This window comes from Lissotriton helveticus, chromosome 12, assembly GCF_964261635.1.
Source record: "Lissotriton helveticus chromosome 12, aLisHel1.1, whole genome shotgun sequence".
Lineage (NCBI taxonomy): Eukaryota > Metazoa > Chordata > Amphibia > Caudata > Salamandridae > Lissotriton > Lissotriton helveticus.
The window spans coordinates 472574258-472594678 of NC_136073.1; the positions used below are offsets into that span (position 1 = coordinate 472574258).

Genomic DNA, 20421 nt, shown 5'->3' on the forward strand with positions numbered 1-20421 from the left:
TGGGGGTTACAACTGGGGCCCTGAGCAACAATAAATGATTGGACACCCACACAGTACTGCAGTTAGTTGGACCAGAAGTCCAGAGCGACTCCCGTCCATTTATTTATAGCCTTCTGGCCACGCCTGGCCAGAAGGTAATACATTGTGTGTATGTGGTTCCGGGGCTCAGCCGAGACCCTCGGAACACTAGAGCGCTACATCCCTTCCCAAGTTAGTCTTTTAACCACAACCAGATTGATAACCATTAACACGTAAAGTCTGCAAACTTTTGGTTGGGTCTTGGATTAGGTCTGAGATCATATCGTTGTCTTCCTCTTGCCGGTTTACGTGCAGCATTCGTCTTGGGAGGAGATTGTGGTGGTGGCCCAGGCATGTTAGTGAGCGATTCCGTACAGGCATGTTCTTCTCCACCTTCCGTGGACTTTTCAGCCAGTGGTTCACTAACTCGCTCTTCACACCCAGAGTCAGATGGTATTCGTTTGAACCAGGACACATTCCGTGTCACCTCTTCCCCGTTTCTCTGCACTGTTATGGCTGTTCCTCTTGTATTTTTAATCGTCCAGGGTTCAGCTTCATAGGGAGTGCGGAATTTTCCGCCTGGCCTCCTGGCTCGGATTAGCACGGCATCTCCTGGCGCTAATGCCCGTTCATGAGCTCTTCGTTTCTTGCTTGCTTTGTCATTATTTCGCCTCCTTCTCGCTTGGATGTTCTCCGGGGAGTATGGTTCCGGTTTCCAATTTTCTGCCATTGGAAGGAGATCCTTCCGTGGTCCCGCCAGCATGAGTGACCAGGACGACCTTTGGGTCGTGCTGTGGGGGGTACTACGATATTCTCCAAGAAAACGCTGGAGCGCACTTTCAGGATCCACACCTTCCACTGTGGCTATCCTCAATGTTTTGTTAATTGTCCACATGAACCTTTCAACTTCGCCGTTGGCCTGTGGCCATTGTGGTGTAATGCGGTGATGCTTCACTCCCAGTACCCGCAGGAACTCCTTAAATTCACTCCCTTGGAATGGGGGACCGTTGTCGGTCTTGCGTACTTGTGGAAGTCCAAACATAGCAAAGGCTTTGTCTAGGATTGGTTGAACATTCACAAAACTGGTGGACGCGGCTACTTCTACAATGGGATACTTCGTGTATGTGTCTGAGTAAAACTGTGATTCTCCCGTCGGGGAAACTGCCAAAGTCTAGGCTGACCCACGACCATGGGGCCGGCGCTGGTTCTTCTGTGATGACAGGTGCTGGCACCTCAGGGGCACTTGTCAGCTGGCATGCTCGGCAGTTTTGCACCAACTTGTCGACGTCACTCTCAAAGTCAGGAAAGCACACCTGCTCACGCATCCTGGCTTTCATCCGCCAGGTGCCTTGGTGCCCTGAATGTGCCAGCACCGTTGCTTGCTCTTGTAATGTCAAAGGTATCACGACTCTACGCCCTCTCAGTACCAGCCCATTCTCCGCCATGCCGAGCTCATAATGTATTTTCCAAAATTTCCCCAGACGTGAACGGTCTGGCTCACTCCAGTCCTGAGTGTCTCGTAGGAATCCTTCCCAGGATCCTGTTTGGATTGCTGCGATGACTCTTTGAATGATTGTCATTTGGGTATTGGTTTACTATCATGGGTGCTGACAATGCCTGCCCCTAGCGTTAACACCCTGGTGCCTGCCGGATGCCGCTGGACCGATCTCCCCTACCTCCACCTTGGGCGGGGCTTACATCCCGCGGAGCACCTGACTCCCATTATCTTGCTCTCGGACCCAAGCGCTTGCCTTCACGACCGCACATTGACACTCCTCACGAGACTGCAGATCTCTTAACACATCCTGTTTTTTCCTCATACCATCCCCATTTTTTATTTTCATTCTCCTCAATCATCGCCTCATGGTGTTGGGGACCCTATCCACTCTCACTGTTTTGTCCTGTTTAGTTTTCTCCCCTAACGGTTTCGTTAAGATGATACGGTGGTTGTCTCCACCGACACGCTTGTTGTAAAACTGTGTATATTGCATTGGTTGATGGTGTACATCTGACACTCCGTACTCCTGTTTACACACCACATCTGGTGACACATCACGTACTGCCTGTTGGGAAGGACACAGTGAAGATGCGGAATCACTGGGACATGCCGCCTCCCACTGAATCTAACCTCACAACACTCCAAAGCTGCATCGCTCTGGATGCAGAGTGACATCACACCCATTGTGGCCCCAACTATCCATATTGTCCTGGCAATTCTACTACACGACCTGGAATACATAATGATTGTATTGCTATGCGTTGTCATTGTACTGTATTGCCGCACTGTTACCATGCAACATATGTGGGTTATTTCCTCTTAGGCATTGCATATTTGTGTATTGATTATGTGAGCCAACAAACCAATAAAATATATTCAAACAAAAAAAAAATGGGTGCTGACAATGCCTGGGGGCATGATCCTTGGGCTATCATGTTCACAAATTCTTCTATTTGGGCCTCTTTATTTTTATTTTATTTTATGGAGTTTGTAGAGCGCGCAGCTACCCCCGAGGGGGTGTCCCGGCGCTAAAATCCAGGGGTACCCAAGTGAAAAAAGGGAAGAGAAAAAGAAAGAGATGAAGGGGAAACTAGAGTCCGGAGAAAAGCCAGGTTTTAAGTTTGGCTCGGAAGATGGTTTCAGAGGGACAAAACCTCAGTTCAAGCGGAAGGGAATTCCAGAGTCTGGCAGCAATGACACCAAAACCTCTGCCACCGGTTCTGGACAGTCTGAAACGGGGCGAGATTAGGAGGCGGAGGTCATTGGATCTCAGGGATCTGGTGGAGCGGGATATCGAGACCCGATTTTGCAGGTAAGTAGGACCGAGGTTGTTGACGGCTCGATAGGTAAGAGTGAGGACCTTAAACTGGATGCGGCTAGCCACAGGGAGCCAGTGGAGTTTCCTCCGGTATGCAGAGACAGATTGACGGTACGGGATATTACCGATCAGTCTGGCTGCAGCATTCTGGACGATCTGCAGCCGACCAATCAGGTACTGGGGGGCCCCTGCATAAAGGCTATTGGCATAGTCCAGGTGGGACGTAATAAGGGCCTGGGTAACTGTGCGGCGGGAATCCATGGGGAGGTACGGAAGGATCTTCTTTATCATGCGAAGTTTCATGAAGCATGCGGACGTAACTTTGTTGATCTGAATTTTACAAGACAAAGAGTCATCAAATTGGAAGCCAAGGTTCCGAGCCGAGTGAGCCGGGGATGGGGCAGGATCAAGAGCCGTAGGCCACCACCAAAAAGAGGGGATAGAGGTTTTCTGATTAAAGAACAGAACCTCTGTTTTGTCTGCGTTCAATCTAAGGTGGTTCGTAGTCATCCAGCCACTGATGTTAAGAAGGCATTGGCGGAAGTTGAGAAATGCGGAGTCAGAGTGGTCCCGAAAGGAAAACACCAGCTGTGTGTCGTCAGCGTAAGAGACCACCCTGACTCCGTAAGATTCCACCACGTCCGCCAAGGGGGCCAGATAGACGTTGACTCTTGCTCGCCTTCTGTTACTGCTCTTGTATCCGGGTGGCGAGACAGAAAATTGGCAATCTGGGTCTGTACACGAGATCCATCTGATACTGCTGTATCTGAATTGCCCAACGTTCAATTCGAGGCGGGGGGTGAGGTGCAGTGCCTTTGAATAGAGGTATCAACGGTTGGTGGTCTGTGACCATCTGGAATGGGTATCCTGTGATAGGTGAAAGTGGTTCCAAGCCCATTTGACTGCTAGAGCTTCTCTTTCTATTTGGGAGTATTTGCTTCAGTCGCTGTGAGAGCTTTGCTGGCAAATGCTAAAGGGGCCCCTACTCCAGGTTCTGTCTCCTGTGTAAGCAGTGCCTCCAGACCGACCGGGCTGGCATCTACTAATATCTCTGTCCGTTTTGACGTGTCAAAGTACGCCATTGTTGTTCCGTCCAGTAGTGCCTCTTTAATTTTGTTGAAAGCATCTTCTTCTTCTCTGGCCCACCTCCACGGGCTCTTCTTCTTTGTCAGGTTACAGAGTGGTTCTGCAATGGTAGCTAGGTTGGGAATGTACCTTGCGCAGTACTGGGCCATGCCTAGGAAGCTTCTCACCTCGGACGCTGTCACCGGAGCAGGTGCATTCTTGATGGCCTGAGATATTCGGGGGTCCACCTTGACTCCCTCGGCGTCGAACATGTACCCAAAGAACTCTATGGACTTCTGGAAGAACTTGCACTTATCTTTGTGTAAGGTCACCCCGTGTTCTGCTAATCTTTTGAGAGTTGCTCTCAGCCTGTGATGGTGTTCTTCACTTGTTTTAGAGTGTATTAGGATGTCATCGCTGACGTTTAGCACTCCTTGTAGGCCTGACAGGATCTCTTTTATGGTGTTCTGGAATATCTCTGCGGCTGAAGATATCCCGAAATTTAACCTCTTGTATCGTCTGAGACCTAGGTGGGCCGAGAACGTGGTGATGTACCTGCTCTCTTCCGCCAGCCTTAGTTTGTGGTAGCCGGCGTTCAGGTCTAGATACGAAAACCATTGGGCACCGTTGAGGTCAGCTAGGATGTCATCTACTGTCGGCGTGATGTGTCTTTCTCTTTTGATCGCCTTGTTAGGCATTCGCATGTCATTGCAGATCCTTATTTTCCCAGGTTGTCGAGGCTTTTCCGCTATCACCATCTGGGACACCCATGGTGTCGGGCCTGTCACCGTCTCAATGACTCCTTGTTTTTCCAATTGGGCCAGCTCTTGTTCAACGGCCGTTCGCAGGTGGAACGGGATTCTTCTGTGTCGCAGTGCAATTGGTTGTATGGCTTTGTCAATATGGAGCTTTACTGGTGGCCTCTTGATTGTCCCTAGGCCTTCAAAGAGAGATGGGAATAGTTGTAGGATGTCTTCAGTCTGTAAACTCTTCATGGCGTTGGCGAATGCGATGAGATTCAAGTCTTCCGCTGTGTGGCTCCCGACCAGGAGATTAGCTTCTTTGTCAACAACGTGGAACGTCGTCATTACTTCTCGTTCTTCCGATTTGACCTGTACCACCATCTTCCCTCGCAGAGGAAGTGGTTCCTGACTCCCATACGTCAATATCCGGACCTTCGATGGTGTTAGTTGTGGCTTCGGGTTAAGTGCTTTATAGTGCTGTATCCCCATCACGTTGACGGTGGCGCCTGTGTCTATCACTCCTGTCACTGACGACCCATCGATTTGGATTTGGCATTTGGGTTGCGGCCTCCGCCGCATCTTCAGGTCGCTTGTGAAGGATACAAAATAACACTCATCTTCTTCCGTGGACGAGTCATCTAGGCGCTCATAACGTCGATGCTGAGGCTTCGCAGATCGTGATGATGGGGTGTCGTCTAAGGCCAATTGCCTCACTGCCCCAGACAGTGTCCTCTTCCCGGACTGGTTTCTTCCACGGTATCCCCCTCTGCAGGCGCTGGCAAAATGATTCTGCACTCCACATTTCGAGCATGCCTTCCTCAAGCGGGACAACTCTCCGGGCCCTGCTCTTCACGCCCGCAATATCCGCATGATGATCGTCGTGGGGTCCTCGTTGGCCATCGCCCACGTCCACTCCGGCCAGTGTTCCGGACGGCATCCACTCTCTCGGTTTTTACTGCTACACCTGTGTCTGCGTTGGGGTTTAGGGCAGCTTCCATCGCTGAGGATCTGACATCTGATAACTCATGCGACCGTGCAAGAAGTAGTATTTCTTCTAATGTGATGCGGGGTTGACGCAGTATTAACGTCCTCAGTGATTTGTTGCGGCATCCCTGTATCAGCTGCGCCGTGACTTCCTTTGTTTGATCGTCTTCCGTGCACGTACTGATCAATGCTCTTAACCGCGCGTGGAATGCATCTATCATCTCTCCTTCCCTCTGCCTCGACTGCCTGAATTTGAAACGCTCATAATGTGGATTGAGCTATGGGTCAAAGTGCGCATTCAATGCTCGTACCGCGGCATCATAATCATCGGCTTCACCTGTGTTCGGTAGGTGAGCAAAGAGCTTGTAGATTTCAACACCACCAAAATGTAATAGCAGCGACCTTTGGACTTCGTTGTCTTTCTGTCTCGTGGCTACGAAATAGTTATTTAACTGTCCTATCCAGACTGCCCACCTCGGAGCCGCTGTCGCCAGATCAATGAGTTCACTGTAGGGGGGCAGGGCTTGTATCTGTGAGTGGGCCGGTTGTTGGATAGGGGGTCCTGCTTGTTGTACTGGGATTGGTGCTTGCTGTTGTGCTCCTGCTGTGGTGGGTTTGATATAGTGGTGTGTGGCCTTTCTTGACGTTGTCAACATTTGTTTACTGTACATGTTTGTGCCAGTGCTTGTTTTCTCTCTCTCTTGGAGTCTTGTGCCAATGCTTGTTTTTGTGGTGTGCGAGGTCGGGGCCTCGCACGCAGCAGATCTATAACAATGAGGGACACACACACAGTATCTGAGGGTATGCCGGAAAGACCCCGAGCGGTCTTCCGCGCTTTTATTATATACCTCGGGGCGTGCCCGTCCTGAGGGTGAATGCGTGCGTGAGTGTTTTGGATACATTGTTGTTAAGAGGCCGGATGGCTCTCTACATCCCTCCTTCAATTTAGTTCATATACTGGATTGCTCTTTCACTTGAATTATGGGGAAGTCCACACAAAGTCTCGTAGCCTCTCACTGGGGCCAGGATTGGGCCGTAGGTGATATCGGTGATGGTGGCGAACAGGAGATCTAGCAGCCCCGGCCGGGGTTGCCTCACCATCACTATCGGAGGGTGTCTGCTCCAATGTTTCACTTCGGGGACTGCTGGCTTGACGTCTGTCTTCGCCAGACCTGTCAGGGTTCGAGTGGGGCACCAATCCTTGGTCCCTGGGTCTTGCGTCGCCCTGATGGTCTGACTCTGCCTCGGTTGTTTCTTCCGTGTCTCTGGGATTACCATCCTGTCTCTCTACTCTTTTGAAACACGACACGTTACGAGTGACAGTCTGTTGGCCGAGGCGGGCGGTCACCATCGTTCCTCTGAACTTTTCAATGATCCATCTTTCTGGCTCAAATGGGGTCCTGAATTTCCACCCTGGGTGGCGATCTTGCACCACCACAGTGTCCCCTACTTGTAGCCCTGGCTGTCTGGCATGTCGTCCCTCGCTTGCCTTTTGATTTGTGATGGTTCTCCTTGACTGGATCGCCTCACTGTCCCTTGCTTCTGGTGTCCAGGTGGGGGACGTGGGGATGTTTCCCCTTGGGGCTCTTTTGAACAGGACGTGTGCAGGTGCACATTGTGTGGTACTATGTGGAGTCTGTCGGTATGCACTAAGAAATTGGTCCAAAGCGGCCTCTGGGTCTTTACCATCATTGACAGCGATGCGGAGGGCCCTATTGAGGGTTCGCATGAGTCTTTCCACTTCGCCGTTCGCTTGCGGCCACAAAGGAGTGATTCTCCGGTGTTTAATCCGTAAACCTTCCAGATAAGCTTGGAACTCTCTCCCCTGAAAAGGCGGCCCATTGTCCGATTTCACTTCGTCTGGGAGCCCCATCGTGGCGAAAATGTGGTCCAGCGCCTTTTTGACTTGCCCGAACGCTGTGGATGTGAGCAATTCTACGACAGGGAACTTTGAAAATGAGTCCACCACCACCAATGTGTGCCGGCCATCTGGGAAGCTTCCAAAGTCGATGCTTAGCTGAGTCCAAGGTGTTGTTGCTGCCTCTTCCGTGATGACAGGGGCCGGAGCCGGATCCGAGCCTGTGATGGTGCATGCATGACAGGATCGCACCATATCGTCCACCATGCGATCCATGGCGGGAAACCACACTTTGTTGCGCAACCGGGCTTTTGTTTTGGCCATCCCTTGGTGGCCCACGTGTGCAATCGTGAGCATGTGTTGCTGAAGGCTTGCGGGCACAACGATGAGGTGTCCTCGCAGTACGATTCCTTCGTCTCCTATGCTCAGCTCATGACGGATCTGCCATAGCTGTTGTTGGGCGTGACTCACTTCCGGTCGTAGTCCTTGTATTCCATCGAGGAATCGAGTCCAGCTTCCATGTTCTAGGGCTTTCTTGACTCTGGCTAGAGTCTCATCGGCAGCCGTGGCTTCCCCTATTTCCGGCAAGGTGAGTGTGTCCGGGCATGCAGCCATGGACACCATGTGTACGAACTCTTCTACGACCTGCCCATCTGCCAACGGGAGTGCCTTCCGGGTCACGTCTGGGTGTCTGGATAGGTAGTCTGCCGGATTGTGGGCGCCTGGCCGAAAGATCAGGGTAAAGTTGTAGCCTTGTAGCTGGACTGCCCATCGCTCAATTCGCGGGGGAGCGAGTCTGGAGGATCCTGTGAACAGTGGTAGGAGTGGCTTGTGATCGGTTACAACAGTGAAGTTCTGTCCGCAGAGATATAAGTGAAAGTGGTGGCAGGCCCACTTGATGGCTAGCGCCTCTCGCTCAATCTGAGCGTATCGAGTCTCAGTGTCTGTGAGGGCTTTGCTCGCATACGCCACGGGTCTCCACTCGTCCCGGCCGTATTCTTGCAGCAGGACTGCACCGAGGCCTACCGGGCTGGCGTCTACGATTAGCTCGGTCTTTCTGCACGGTTGGAAGTAGGCCATTGTGGCCTTATCCAGAAGGCTTGCCTTGATCTCCTGGAAGGCCTGGTTCGCTGCGCATGTCCATTCCCACTCCTGATCCTGTTTTGTGAGTGTTCGGAGGGGTTCGGTTAGATCTGCTAAATTGGGTATGAATCGGCCACAGTACGTGGCCATCCCGAGGAAACTTCTCACTTCAGATGGGTTCCTGGGCGTGCTTGCGTTCTGGATGGCTTCTGCTTTCGGGTCAATCCGGAGCCCTTCGCGTGTGAACCTATAACCAAAGAAATCAACGGCTTCCTGATAGAACGAGCATTTCGCTCGGTGGAGAGTCAACCCGTGTTCTTGGAGTCTCTGCAGGGTGGCTCTTAGGTGGGCGTGGTGTTCCTCCAGCGTGTTTGAGTAGATGAGAATGTCATCACTTAGATTGATGACTCCAGTCAGTCCGGATAAAACTTCCTTAATTGCGTTCTGAAACACCTCGGCTGCTGATGACACTCCGAAGCTCAGCCTCTTGTACCGTCGGAGTCCGACATGAGTAGAGAATGTTGTGATGTATCGGCTGCTTGGTTCCAGTTCCAATTGGTGGTATCCCGCGTTGAGGTCAAGTTTTGAAAACCATTTCGCCCCGTTGAGGTCGGCGACGATGTCATCCATTGTGGGCGTGATATGACGCTCCCTCTTCACGGCAGCGTTCGGCAGCCTCATGTCGACGCATAGCCTGATGGCGCCAGGCTGCTTTGGTTTTGGGGCCACTACCAGCGGGGATACCCAGGGGGTCGGTCCCGACACCTTCTCGATGACGTCTAGGTCCTCAAGCCTCTTCAGCTCTTCTTCCACCTGAGGGCGGAGATTAAATGGCACTCTTCTGGGTCTTAGCGCGACAGGACAAATGAAAGTGTCTATGTGCAGTTTGACTTTCTTGCCTTTGAGCTTTCCAAGGCCACTGAACAGTGCGGGGAATTCTTGTAACATGTTGTCAGCGTGTGATTGATGGACTTGGTTGGCGAAGAAAACCAGTCCCAGATCTTCGGCTGTGTTACAGCTGAGCAGTGTGCCTTTCTTCCCTTCAGTAATGTGGAACCGTGCCTCTGTGGTGTAGTCTCCATTGCTAATGGTGGTGCTAATGACTCCGCGCAGCGGCAGGGGTTCCGTGCCCCCATAGGTATATATCCGGGCGGCTGACGTGGCGAGTGGAGGTTTGGGCGACATTTGTTCATACTGTTCAGAGTCCATGACATTTACTGAAGCTCCAGTGTCAATGAGAGCTCTGATTTCCGAGCCTTCCACGGATATCGTGCACATGGGGGGTGGTCTCTTCCTGGTAGAGATCCGGCTGACATACGATATCACATACACTTCGTCGTCGTCCTCATCTTCATAGTGTGGCCTCCTGTCTTGGGCATGCGTGTCGGGAGGTGGGTGTTCAGGCTCCAGCGATAGTTGTCTCACTCTTGAGGTCGTCGATCGAGGCCCGTACCCGCCCCGTGACCGCGGGGCATTGGGCCTGTATCTCCCTCCTTGGCACACGGCGGCAAAGTGGTTGAGTCTCCCACACTTCGAGCAGATCTTCCCTTTTGCGTTGCACACAGCTGTCGCTGCGTGGTCTCCACCGCAGTATGCGCATTGAGCCTCTCGGGGTTGCCACTGTCGTGTTCTTCCACCCGCTGGTCTTCTGTGTATTGCGTCAACTGTTTCTTCTTTGATGAGCGCCATTTTGGGTGTGGCTGGTGGGGCCATGGGGGATCGGAGCGCCAGCTCCATCTCATCCGCTCTTGAGTCTGATAGTTCATGGGAGCGAGCAAGGACAAGGATGGCGTCCAACGTGATGCCGGGCTGTCTGAGGATGAGCTTTCTAAGTAGTTTCGACCGGCACCCTACAATGATTTGGTCCCTTATCTCCTCCCGCGGGTCGGCGAATGGGCAGCTGCTGGCCAGCCGGCGCAGCCTAGCGTAGTACATGTCTACCGATTCAGCCTCAGTTTGCCACGCCCGCTTAAATTTGAATTTTTCATAGTCCGTGTTCACTTGGGGGTCAAAGTGTGTGTTCAGCGCGGCTACCGCCGCGTCATAGTCGTCTTCCTCTCCCGTGTTCGGAAGGGACTCGAAGAGGTCATATATTTCTGGGCCCCCATATAGGATCAAGAGCGATCTCTTTACGGTGTCGTCCGTTTCTCGGGTCCCTTTGAAGTATAGATTCAGGCGCCCAAGCCACGCCTTCCACCGCGGTGCCGCAGTTGCGGGGTCTGCTGTTTCACTGAAGGGCGGAATGGGGGCTACGCCTGTATGCGCATGACTAATAATATGCGTGTCGGCGTCGAGGCGTTGAGGTGGGCCAGCGGGCCCTGGTTGAGCAGCATTGGTGACCGGCACTGCGGTCGCGCCTCCAGTGGCGTTGTCAGTCATGCTTAAGTCCCTTCTCTGAACTCACTCCTCCCTGGCCCTGATTGTAGTGCTTGGTTTGGGGCAGGGTAATGCCTTGGCAGGCTGCTGGTGCACTGTGGTGGCAGTAGGCTTCCTATAGTGATATCATGCAGCGTTGGTTTTACCAGTGCTTGTCTTCTTCTCAATGTTTTTTTTTTTTTCAGGATGCGGCAGAAGCGGTGGATGTGGAGGTATTCGACCTTCCCCCCCCACGTGGTCCAAAACCGAGTGATAGATAGCGTGTGAGGGCGCAGGGCAGGGCAGGCGTTGGAGGCTCCACGTGTCAGGGCCTCGGGGTTTGACGTGCAGCGTCTCCCCTCTTCACCCCTCCCCCACCGGGGCAGCGCACCACACGAAGAGCGCGCGCGTACACGCGCCACACGCCAGGGTAGAGGGCGAGCCCCCAGACAGCGACACGCGCAGCGCGGGGGGGCCACAGCAGGGCCGCAGGGACAGCGCACTCACCCGGCACCAGGAGGAAGGCCAGGCACAGCTCCTGCCGGCTGAACACGCTCCGCGATAGGAGGCGCGTGGGCGGGAGCCGTCAGTGAGCCAAGGCAGCAGGCCGGCGGACGACCTCCGCGGCCAGGGACGGCACAGGCAGCCACAGCCTGCGGAGGGCAGCAGGTAGGGAGCGAACAGCTCCGGCGGTCGGCAGGGCACGCGCGGGGGCGGTACCGGCCTCGTCGCCAGTGTGGTGTGCGAGGTCGGGGCCTCGCACGCAGCAGATCTATAACAAAGAGGGACACACACACAGTATCTGAGGGTATGCCGGAAAGACCCCGAGCGGTCTTCCGCGCTTTTATTATATACCTCGGGGCGTGCCCGTCCCGAGGGTGAATGCGTGCGTGAGTGTTTTGGATACATTGTTGTTAAGAGGCCGGGTGGCTCTCTACAGTTTTCAGTCTTTTATCCTGCACATGCACGCGTTATTGTTGCAGTGTGTTTGCTTGATAACTTGGTTGGGCCAATGCTTGTTTTTTTCCTTCTCTCGGGGGTTCCTAGGCAGTGCCTGTTGATTCTTCCTCACGCGCGGTTCTCGCGCTTAGGATTCAAGGCCTCTTTTCCCCCTCTGCCGGTGACTTCTGCCTCGCGTAACTGTGAGGGCCTTTACACGCGTCTGACGCTGGGGCAGGCCTCGTGGTTTCCGCGCATGCGCGCGCCTCTCTGTATTCCAGTCGGGCCTCTTCAGCGCTGGGCCTGCTGCTTATCTCGCGTCTTTTGGCGCTGCACTTGCCAGCTTCTCCCGCAGCTTCTACGCACGCTGCTTACCGGCGCTGGACTTCGAGACCTCAGGGGACCTCCGGGGTAGACAGGGGTCACTCGCTGTTCGGCGACCACGCTGCTCGCCGCTCCGTTACGCTTTCCTTTTTTTCTCCGGGTGTCTCTTTTACCAGCATCCCACCCTCGTCGGCAGCTGTCTGTCTGTACGTGCCTGCTGGCAGATGGGGGTTACAACTGGGGCCCTGAGCAACAATAAATGATTGGACACCCACACAGTACTGTAGTTAGTTGGACCGGAAGTCCCGAGAGACTCCCGTCCATTTATTTATAGCCTTCTGGCCACGCCCGGCCAGAAGGTGATACATTGTGTGTATGTGGTTCCGGGGCTCAGCCGAGAACCTCGGAACACTAGAGCGCTACACTTATGTAGGCCACGCTGCACCTTGAGCTAGTTTCAGCAAACCTTTCACTCCCCCCATCAATGCCATCACCTGGAGGACTCAATTTGAAGCAGATTTCAGACCCTATGGGAGGAAGGGTGCGTGGGTCTAGGGAGATCAAACCCTCTACCAAGTTTCATCCCGATACAATCCTTCCCAACGTCCTGGGAAGAAAAGCGCTTGGCATAGACGATATAGAAGTAAACAATTGAATAGCAATGTCTAACATTTTTAATCCAATGTAGGAACTTGTTCTTCAAGGAAACTTTATCTTCAAGAGCACTGTGGTGTAATTTGGGAACCTTTGACATAAAAACAATATTGCCCACTTGGAGGTGCAGAATACTCGAGCTACTTTCAGATGTATCCCCTTGAGAGGGCACAGAGTTCACTGAGGAGATGCCGGGTCTTTGTAAAAGACGAGGAGGCTGAGTGGCAAGTGGATCTTTCCTTGCAAAAAGTTAGATCATTTGATGGATGCATGGGTGGAAACTGCCTCACGGGAGTTAGAGGAGGGCCATTACTGCAGATGTAAGGAGGGCATGGGCGATCAATGTTTCTATAGTTTCTTGTCAGCCCATTGGGTACCCATGTTAAGTCTTTGGAATCTCCAATGGCGGGAGAATTTTTCACATCAAAGAGCGCTTGTTTTAAGCCATTAACCTCATCCCTTTGACGATGCTGACCGCTTCTTCTAGGGTCGGGGGCTATAACCAGGTGTAGGGATAGGTGGTGGCCGAGCAGGATTCTGAGACCGACTATCCGATGGATAATCTACTTGAAGGACATCGTACCTGTTGAGGCATTCGAAATAAGGGATTACTTGTTCGGTATCGCGTTCTAGTGAGCTGTTTTGCACATCAGGAAGAGTAGTTTGTTCCCTGGGTTGGAAAGGGGCTATAAGGGGGCCCTGATCATTGTGGGCACTCAGTGCCTTGGGCTTCTTCTTGAAGATTTCCCCCACCTTCCCCCCTTTTGGTCCTCTAGGTTTTCAACTTTCAAATTGCCTTTCCTTTAGACTATCAATTTCCTCTGTCGCTTCCCCGTCCTCCAGCGTCCATCCCCTCCCTTCGACTTTCCCTTCCTATCCCACCTGTTCACTTCAATCCCCTCTCGCCTACATATTCTTTTCACTGCTTTAATCCCTTCTGCCCTTCATTTCCCTTCCCTACCTAGTTCCTTCAGCTCCAATATTAGCCTCCCCTAACCTTTCCCTCTACCCATCCAATATCAAACTCACATTGCTATTGATCTGAATGTTGCTGCAGGAACTACATGGAACCCACCAGCCTCACTCCCTGTTGACCTGTGGAACACATCCAAGACTGCACGTGATGCTGACGACGAAGGAGGTGAAAGGATATAAGACAAGGCACTCAAGGTTACACAGATCGTCTGCACGGACGGAGATTCTCTTTAATTTTCTGCAGTCTCTTACAGGTGAGAGCTAGATTTTTTTTATACTAAACATAACACTATACTACTGTTATTCTCTGCTCTTGCATCAGTTTCTTTTATTTTCACGCATTTCACGTCTTGGTGTGGCTTTTATAGAATGCGGGATCCTCAAATCTCTGTATCCTCAAATTCTGTGTTAGATCCTCAAATTCCACTATAGTCTGTCACTCAGATGTGGCATACAGTCACAGTTTTTTGGGTGCCTGTATGGAGAGAGAATTGAGTGTGGTGCTGATAGGTGTAACAACTGGTCAAATATAGCAGCCCCAATTCAACGCAGCATGTCCAGTCACGTAGCATAAATGAAATCTAAGGTGGCAATACACTCAACAAGGGGTAGAAGGTGTTGCTGGTAATCCACAGAACCTAAGGTGGGTACCAGCAGGTGCGAGCATAAGTGACAAGCCATGACATATGACATCCTAATTCTATACCCCTTTTTCTACTCTATCCTCATCCATTTCCTCCTTTCCCCTTACCTCCCTTTCCTATCTCTTCATTCCCAGCCTTTTAGTAATTTCATCTTCCTTTTTCTACCCTTTATCTGTCACTCCTTTGCCTTTCTTTCAGTTTTTTGCTCCTTTCCCTTTTATTCCTTTCTATTGTTTCCTTAGTTTCTACTTCCCCTTCTTGCCTTCTTTTCGCTTCTCCTTTCGCCTGCCTATCTTGTTCCCTCCTGCAGAGGGTTACAGTGTACTGTGGGTGGGACCAGTGGTTCCTCTGCCAGACCACATTCAGGTCTGCCACATTTCACATTTTCCTCCCTGATGTTCCTTACAAAAAGGCCTTGCTGTCCTGCTTGGGTCCAAATGCACATACACAGTTGAATTGATTGGAACCAGCTGGTGCAAGTCCCGTTGCCCATGACATTAACATGATGTGTTGATCAAACAGCAGCCATGTAATTCAGATAGTCTACAGGAGCTGAGTGGTCAGCCCTGGGAATAAATACTGGCCAACCTGACCAGTACGTAGTCTCAAGATTCCTTGCTGACCATGTGTTCATAGGGATTTACCCTAGGACAAGATACTGTCTGGTATTCATGCTGGGCTGTGTGGCAGAGTGCCTTGAGGACCGTAGAGGGCTGTGCAAGAGAAAGCATTTACCAGGATCTCCACTGCCTGGGACTTAAGGGGAGGGACTGCTACCTGCAGCATCATGTGATGAGATGCCCTTTGCCCTGCCACTGTCCTCTTGTTGCCTCCAAAAGTGGTCTGCCATGTTGGGAGGGATGGGAGGCATAGAATGTGAAGCGCTTTGGAGGGTTCTGGTGTGGAGCTGATGCTCACTTCATAACTCATGTGGCGAGGAAGACAATTATCGGAGTAATGGAGATTACAGTTGCTACAGCCTGTCTGCTGAGTTAATATATTTAAGAAATCTGGGAGCATATTAGCAAAAACCTCCTTAAAATTATCGCCGTTTTAGCGGCAGGAAACTGCCGCTAAAACGGCAATAATGGGCTTGCTAATATACGTTATAGAATTCCAATAGAAGCCCAGGTTAGATGTCCTGCACATCTAACCTGGGCTTCTATTGGAATTCTATAACACCTATTAGCAAGCCCATTATCGCCGTTTTAGCGGCAGGAAACCGGCAATAATTTTAACGAGGTTCTTGCTAATATGTCACCTGGTTACCACTTGAGGGTGTTCTCCTTGCAGGCAAAAGAAAATGCCAATGCAGCAAGTATGGATGCCATGCTGATCAATGGGAGGGCATAACTACATTAGACGCTCATTGAGTAAAACAGGGCAAGTACATAACATATGAGCCAAAGTTCCTTGCAGCATTTTACAGAGCCGACATACCTGCAAGAGAGAGTGTACCACCCATTTGAGCAAAAAGCCCAAACAGGGGAGGAGACTAAAGCTTACCTGCATTAGCCTTGCTTTAGGTACAGGGAAGGCATCCGAAAAATAATTCTGTGGACTAAGGGCTTTGTAAGAGTAGATAGAGCAAATAGGTAGAGTAGATGGAGCAAAGCGAGCCTGTGCCCCGACGACTGGCTCCACCACTCACTGTGAGGCCCTTGCTCTGTTTTTTCTGGAAAAGGTCCAAAACATCTATAAGACGTTCCCCTTTACAGGGCCTCCAGTTGAGTCTCCGATTAACATCTATGGAGATACCATTTTGCACGTGCTGCCCCCGTTGACATCTGAAGGGTTTGACCTCCTGGCTCAGCAGGTTAAATCAGGGTCCCCCACTGATCCGCTCAGATCGACTCTTTTTAGAGATCAGTCGTTCGTGGGACGGGCCGTGGTACACTCCTTGATTAACATCTCGTTGGAGTCCGGCACGGTACCCGCTAGCTGGAAGCGGGCGGTGGTTTCCCCTATTTTAAAGAAACCTTCTCTGGACCCAGATAAACCTGAAAACTATCGGCCTATCTCCTTGCTCCCATGGCCGACCAAAGTGTTGGAGGCCCATGTCAACAAAGTTCTTTCGGCCCACCTTATCCATGCTAATATCTTGGATCCCACCCAGAACGGGTTCCGTGCTGGGCACAGCACGGAGACCGCCCTTCTCTCCATGGCTGAACATCTTCGCACGGTGATGGATGCGGGGCACACAGCGGCGCTCGTTTTATTAGATCTGAGCGCCGCGTTTGATACTGTCTCGCATCCCATCCTGTTGCATAGCCTGGAGGAGATTGGGCTGGGCGGCCCTGCCCTCCAGTGGTTCCGGTCCTTCCTAGACGATCGTTTCTTTAGCGTTGCCGTGCCACCGTTCCAGTCCCAATTCCATCCTTTGAAACAGGGGGTACCGCAAGGCTCCTCGCTGAGTCCCACGTTGTTTAATCTATACGTGAGACCGCTGGCTGAGGTCGTCAAGCAATGGGACATGACCATGGTCTCATATGCTGACGACACTCAGCTAGCGGTTACGATCAGCGGGGATGCGGACCAGGATGCCCCCAGGTTTCAGAGTGGACTTAGGGCGGTGGCGAGCTGGATGAAGAACAACTGTCTCCAGCTCAACGCAAAGAAAACGGAGATCATGATCGTCGGTAGGAGGGCGGAACTATGGGGGGACAGGTGGTGGCCTGCTGAGCTGGGGCCGGCCCCCCTTCCGGTCACTGAATTAAAGAACTTAGGAGTATGGATGGACCCCTTTCTTAGCTTTGTGGGCCATTCGAAGAAAACCGCGGCCTGTTGCTTTGGCATCCTACGGTCGCTGCGGCCCATCCTGAAGTTCTTTGACCATCGCACCAGGCAGCTGATAGTCCAGGCTACAGTGTTATCTCGCCTGTACTATGCAAGCTCTCTCCTGGTAGGGTCCAATCTGGCTGAGGTTACCCGCCTCCAACGCGTTCAGAATGCCGCGGCGAGAGCCATTGTTGGCCTACCCCGAACCTGTTCAGTCTCCGGCACATTGAGATCACTGCATTGGTTGCCTATCAGGGCAAGAATCCAGTTTAAAGTGCTGTGTCTGGCGTTCAGGATTTTGAGGGGTGGGGGTCCTCAAATTCTTGCGGACCTTCTGTCCTGGTATGTGCCTACCCGGTCCCTGAGATCTTTGGGCCAAGCACTTACTGTGATCCCCCGATACAGGTTGTGTCGGGTCGGTGGCCGATCCTTCCGGGTCAGAGCGGCCGAGCTTTGGAATTCTCTTCCAATAGAGATGCGGCTGCTAGATGATCTTTTAGCTTTTCGTAAAGCTTTAAAAACTTTTTTGTTTTAATAATTTAGCTCTTTGTCTCTCCTTCTGTTGTGTTCCCTGTAGGTGTTGCATATTACCTGCCATGCGCCAGGACGCCCCTTAGCTGGGGCAGCTGTGCGCAGTACAAATGTATGTAACATAACATAACATAACATAACATTACTGACCAAGGGTGGCTTCTTTTTCCGCGATAGTTTGTGTGCCACGAGAGTTGTTTGTTTTGCCAGTTTTTAAAAAAAATAAACTTCTAGAATAAAGCATATGGGAGGTCCAATTCCCACATACCATCAACTCGCAGAAAGGTTAAGGCAGTATTCGTTAAAGATCGACCAGGAGTTATTCGTGTTAGAAGATCCCGACTTAATTTCTTCTTAGTTTGTGTGCGTATTTTTAAAAATGCTATTTTTAAAGCCACATGCTGGTCTATCAGTCCTAGTTCTAGCCTAGTCTGGGCTTCAATTGAATTTTACGATAATTTGATCAACAGTTTGTATAATTTGCATTGAGATATATACTTAGAAAAGATTTGTGAGGAAATACTGGTGCGCCACATATGAAAGCAGAAGTGAGACTTTATATTGTCACTTTGGGTCCGGGGATTAGTGATAGATTCTGTTTTTTTTGTTTAAAGGCACAAAAAATGAAGCATGGTGGCAATCCCTCTGGTTTACGGGAATTCAGATGTTTTTGGTGCCCTCGTGATCTTCAAACCAGCTCCCAATTTTTGTGATTTTGAGATGTTTTCCAAGTTGTCTATCAGCAAGAGCCAGACTTTTGTACTTTCCTCCCAAAGATGACAGTTTTCATTTTATCAAGATTTACTGTCATTTGGTTTGCTTGCCAGGAGGACTTCAGTCCATTTGATTTCATTTTGATTTTGATTTGATTTAAGTTTATAAAGTGCAGACCATTACCTGGAAGAGTCTCGGCGCTAAAGGAGGAAGGACAGAGGGAATGAGATTACTTTTTAGTAAAAAGCCAAATCTTTAGTATCTGGCGGAAACTCCCGAGAGAGGTGGCTGATTTAATTGCCAAAGGTAGTTTGTTCCAATTTTGGGTTGTGCAAATCAGAAAACTCCTGCCACCCCAGGAGGAAAGCCTATAGGGAGGCACCACCAATTTCATCACTGAATTAGATATAAAGGTGCTGTTGGGCACATACCGGCTGAATTTTCCCCTCAGGAAGGCTGGCCCTCGACCCAGGAGTGCTTTATAAGTTATACAAAGCGCTTTAAAGAGAATTATTTGCTAAACAGGTAGCCAATGCAGTCTAACCAGAGCATGTGAAGCCGACTGAAATCTTGGAATTTTCCTCAGCAGTGTAGCTACTGTGTTTTGTAGAATTTGTCATTTTTTCAGCTGAACCATAGGAAGAAGGTTAACATAAAGGCTGTTGCAATAGTCAATCCTAGAGATTACAAGGCAGAGGATCATGGTAGACAATACATTGGATAGTAGAAACTGTGCTATCTTCCTGATTATGCCCAGCATGAAGGAAGAGGTAGAGATAACCTTGTTAACCTGTTCCTCTAACGTAAGTTTACCATCAACCAGAATACCCAAATTGTTCACCCTGTTCACAGGTACCGGGAGAGAACCCAGGGGCATATTATCAAGTAAGGGCGTTACATTATCGCCGCTTTTATCGGCAGGAAACTGCTGATAAAGCGGCGATAATGGGCTTGATAATATGCTCTATGAATTCCAATCGAAGCCCATGTTAGATGTCTTCACATCTAACATGGGCTTCGATTGGAATTCATAGAGCATATTATCAAGCACATTATCGCCGCTTAAAAGCGGCGATAATGTAACGCCCTTACTTGATAATATGCCCCCAATTCGTCCGGCCACCACGAGGGATTCCAAAAGGAAGTTGTAATAATCCAGGAAACAGGTAAAAGTTCAAGTAGGTTTATTCAGCAGCACAGCATCATGTAGGCAGCTACAAGTCCAAGTACAACTGACATTAAGATGCAGAATGCATCACTAGGAAAGTTCTGAGAACCAGAACACCATGAAGAAAGGCTCATGCCATTAAAGGGGAAGTAATGAAATGAAAGATATGCAGTGCAGGATGTAACACATTTTCCCCCTAAAAAAAAAACAAGGAATAAAACATATGTACAAAATTGTAAAGAATAAAACATATGTACAAAATCATGAAAACAACCAAGGCAATATTATACATAGTCCTGTAAAGACATGGGTTTCTTACGAATGCGGGAATCCTCCTTGATCCTAGAGGCAATAGTGTCAGGAGGAAGCCTAGAACACAGACCTGGTGTGGAATCATAACGATTATGAGAACCAAGATGATTATTCACATCATGGGTATTTACATCATATTGGACAGGGCACTTTGCGACTTTGCTTACATTCCAGACCTTTCCATCTTGTGTGATAACAGAGTTATTAAAAACATTTTTGATCTGGATAGGTCTGCCATACTTGCTCATGCCCTTGCTAACAAAAGAAGGTTTCATAATCTTGACCCAATCACCAACAGCCAAACCATGCTCTCTTACTTTCCACCTCTTGTTATACCATTCAGCCGATTTCTTTTGCTTACAAAAAACTCTGTCCGCAAGACTCTTAACATCCACAGTATCTTCACCAAAACCCTTACACTTCTCCTTGAACCACCAAGGACAGATGACAGATGCTGGAT

At 50.5% G+C, this 20421-nt stretch overlaps 1 protein-coding gene across 4 annotated transcripts in view; it reads left to right on the plus strand.

Moving 5' to 3' along the window:
* The window catches only part of LOC144799363 (uncharacterized), a 227854-nt gene that overhangs the window by 102206 nt on the left and 105227 nt on the right, over positions 1-20421 (plus strand). For all 4 annotated transcript variants that reach the window (XM_078670629.1, XM_078670627.1, XM_078670631.1 and 1 more), the window contains exon 5: positions 13897-14068. Coding sequence is in view for 1 of the 4 variants with exons in the window: in XM_078670631.1 (XP_078526757.1) it covers positions 13897-14068 (172 nt within the window). In the remaining 3 variants the exon portion in view is untranslated. The remainder of the gene's footprint in view (positions 1-13896; positions 14069-20421) is intronic.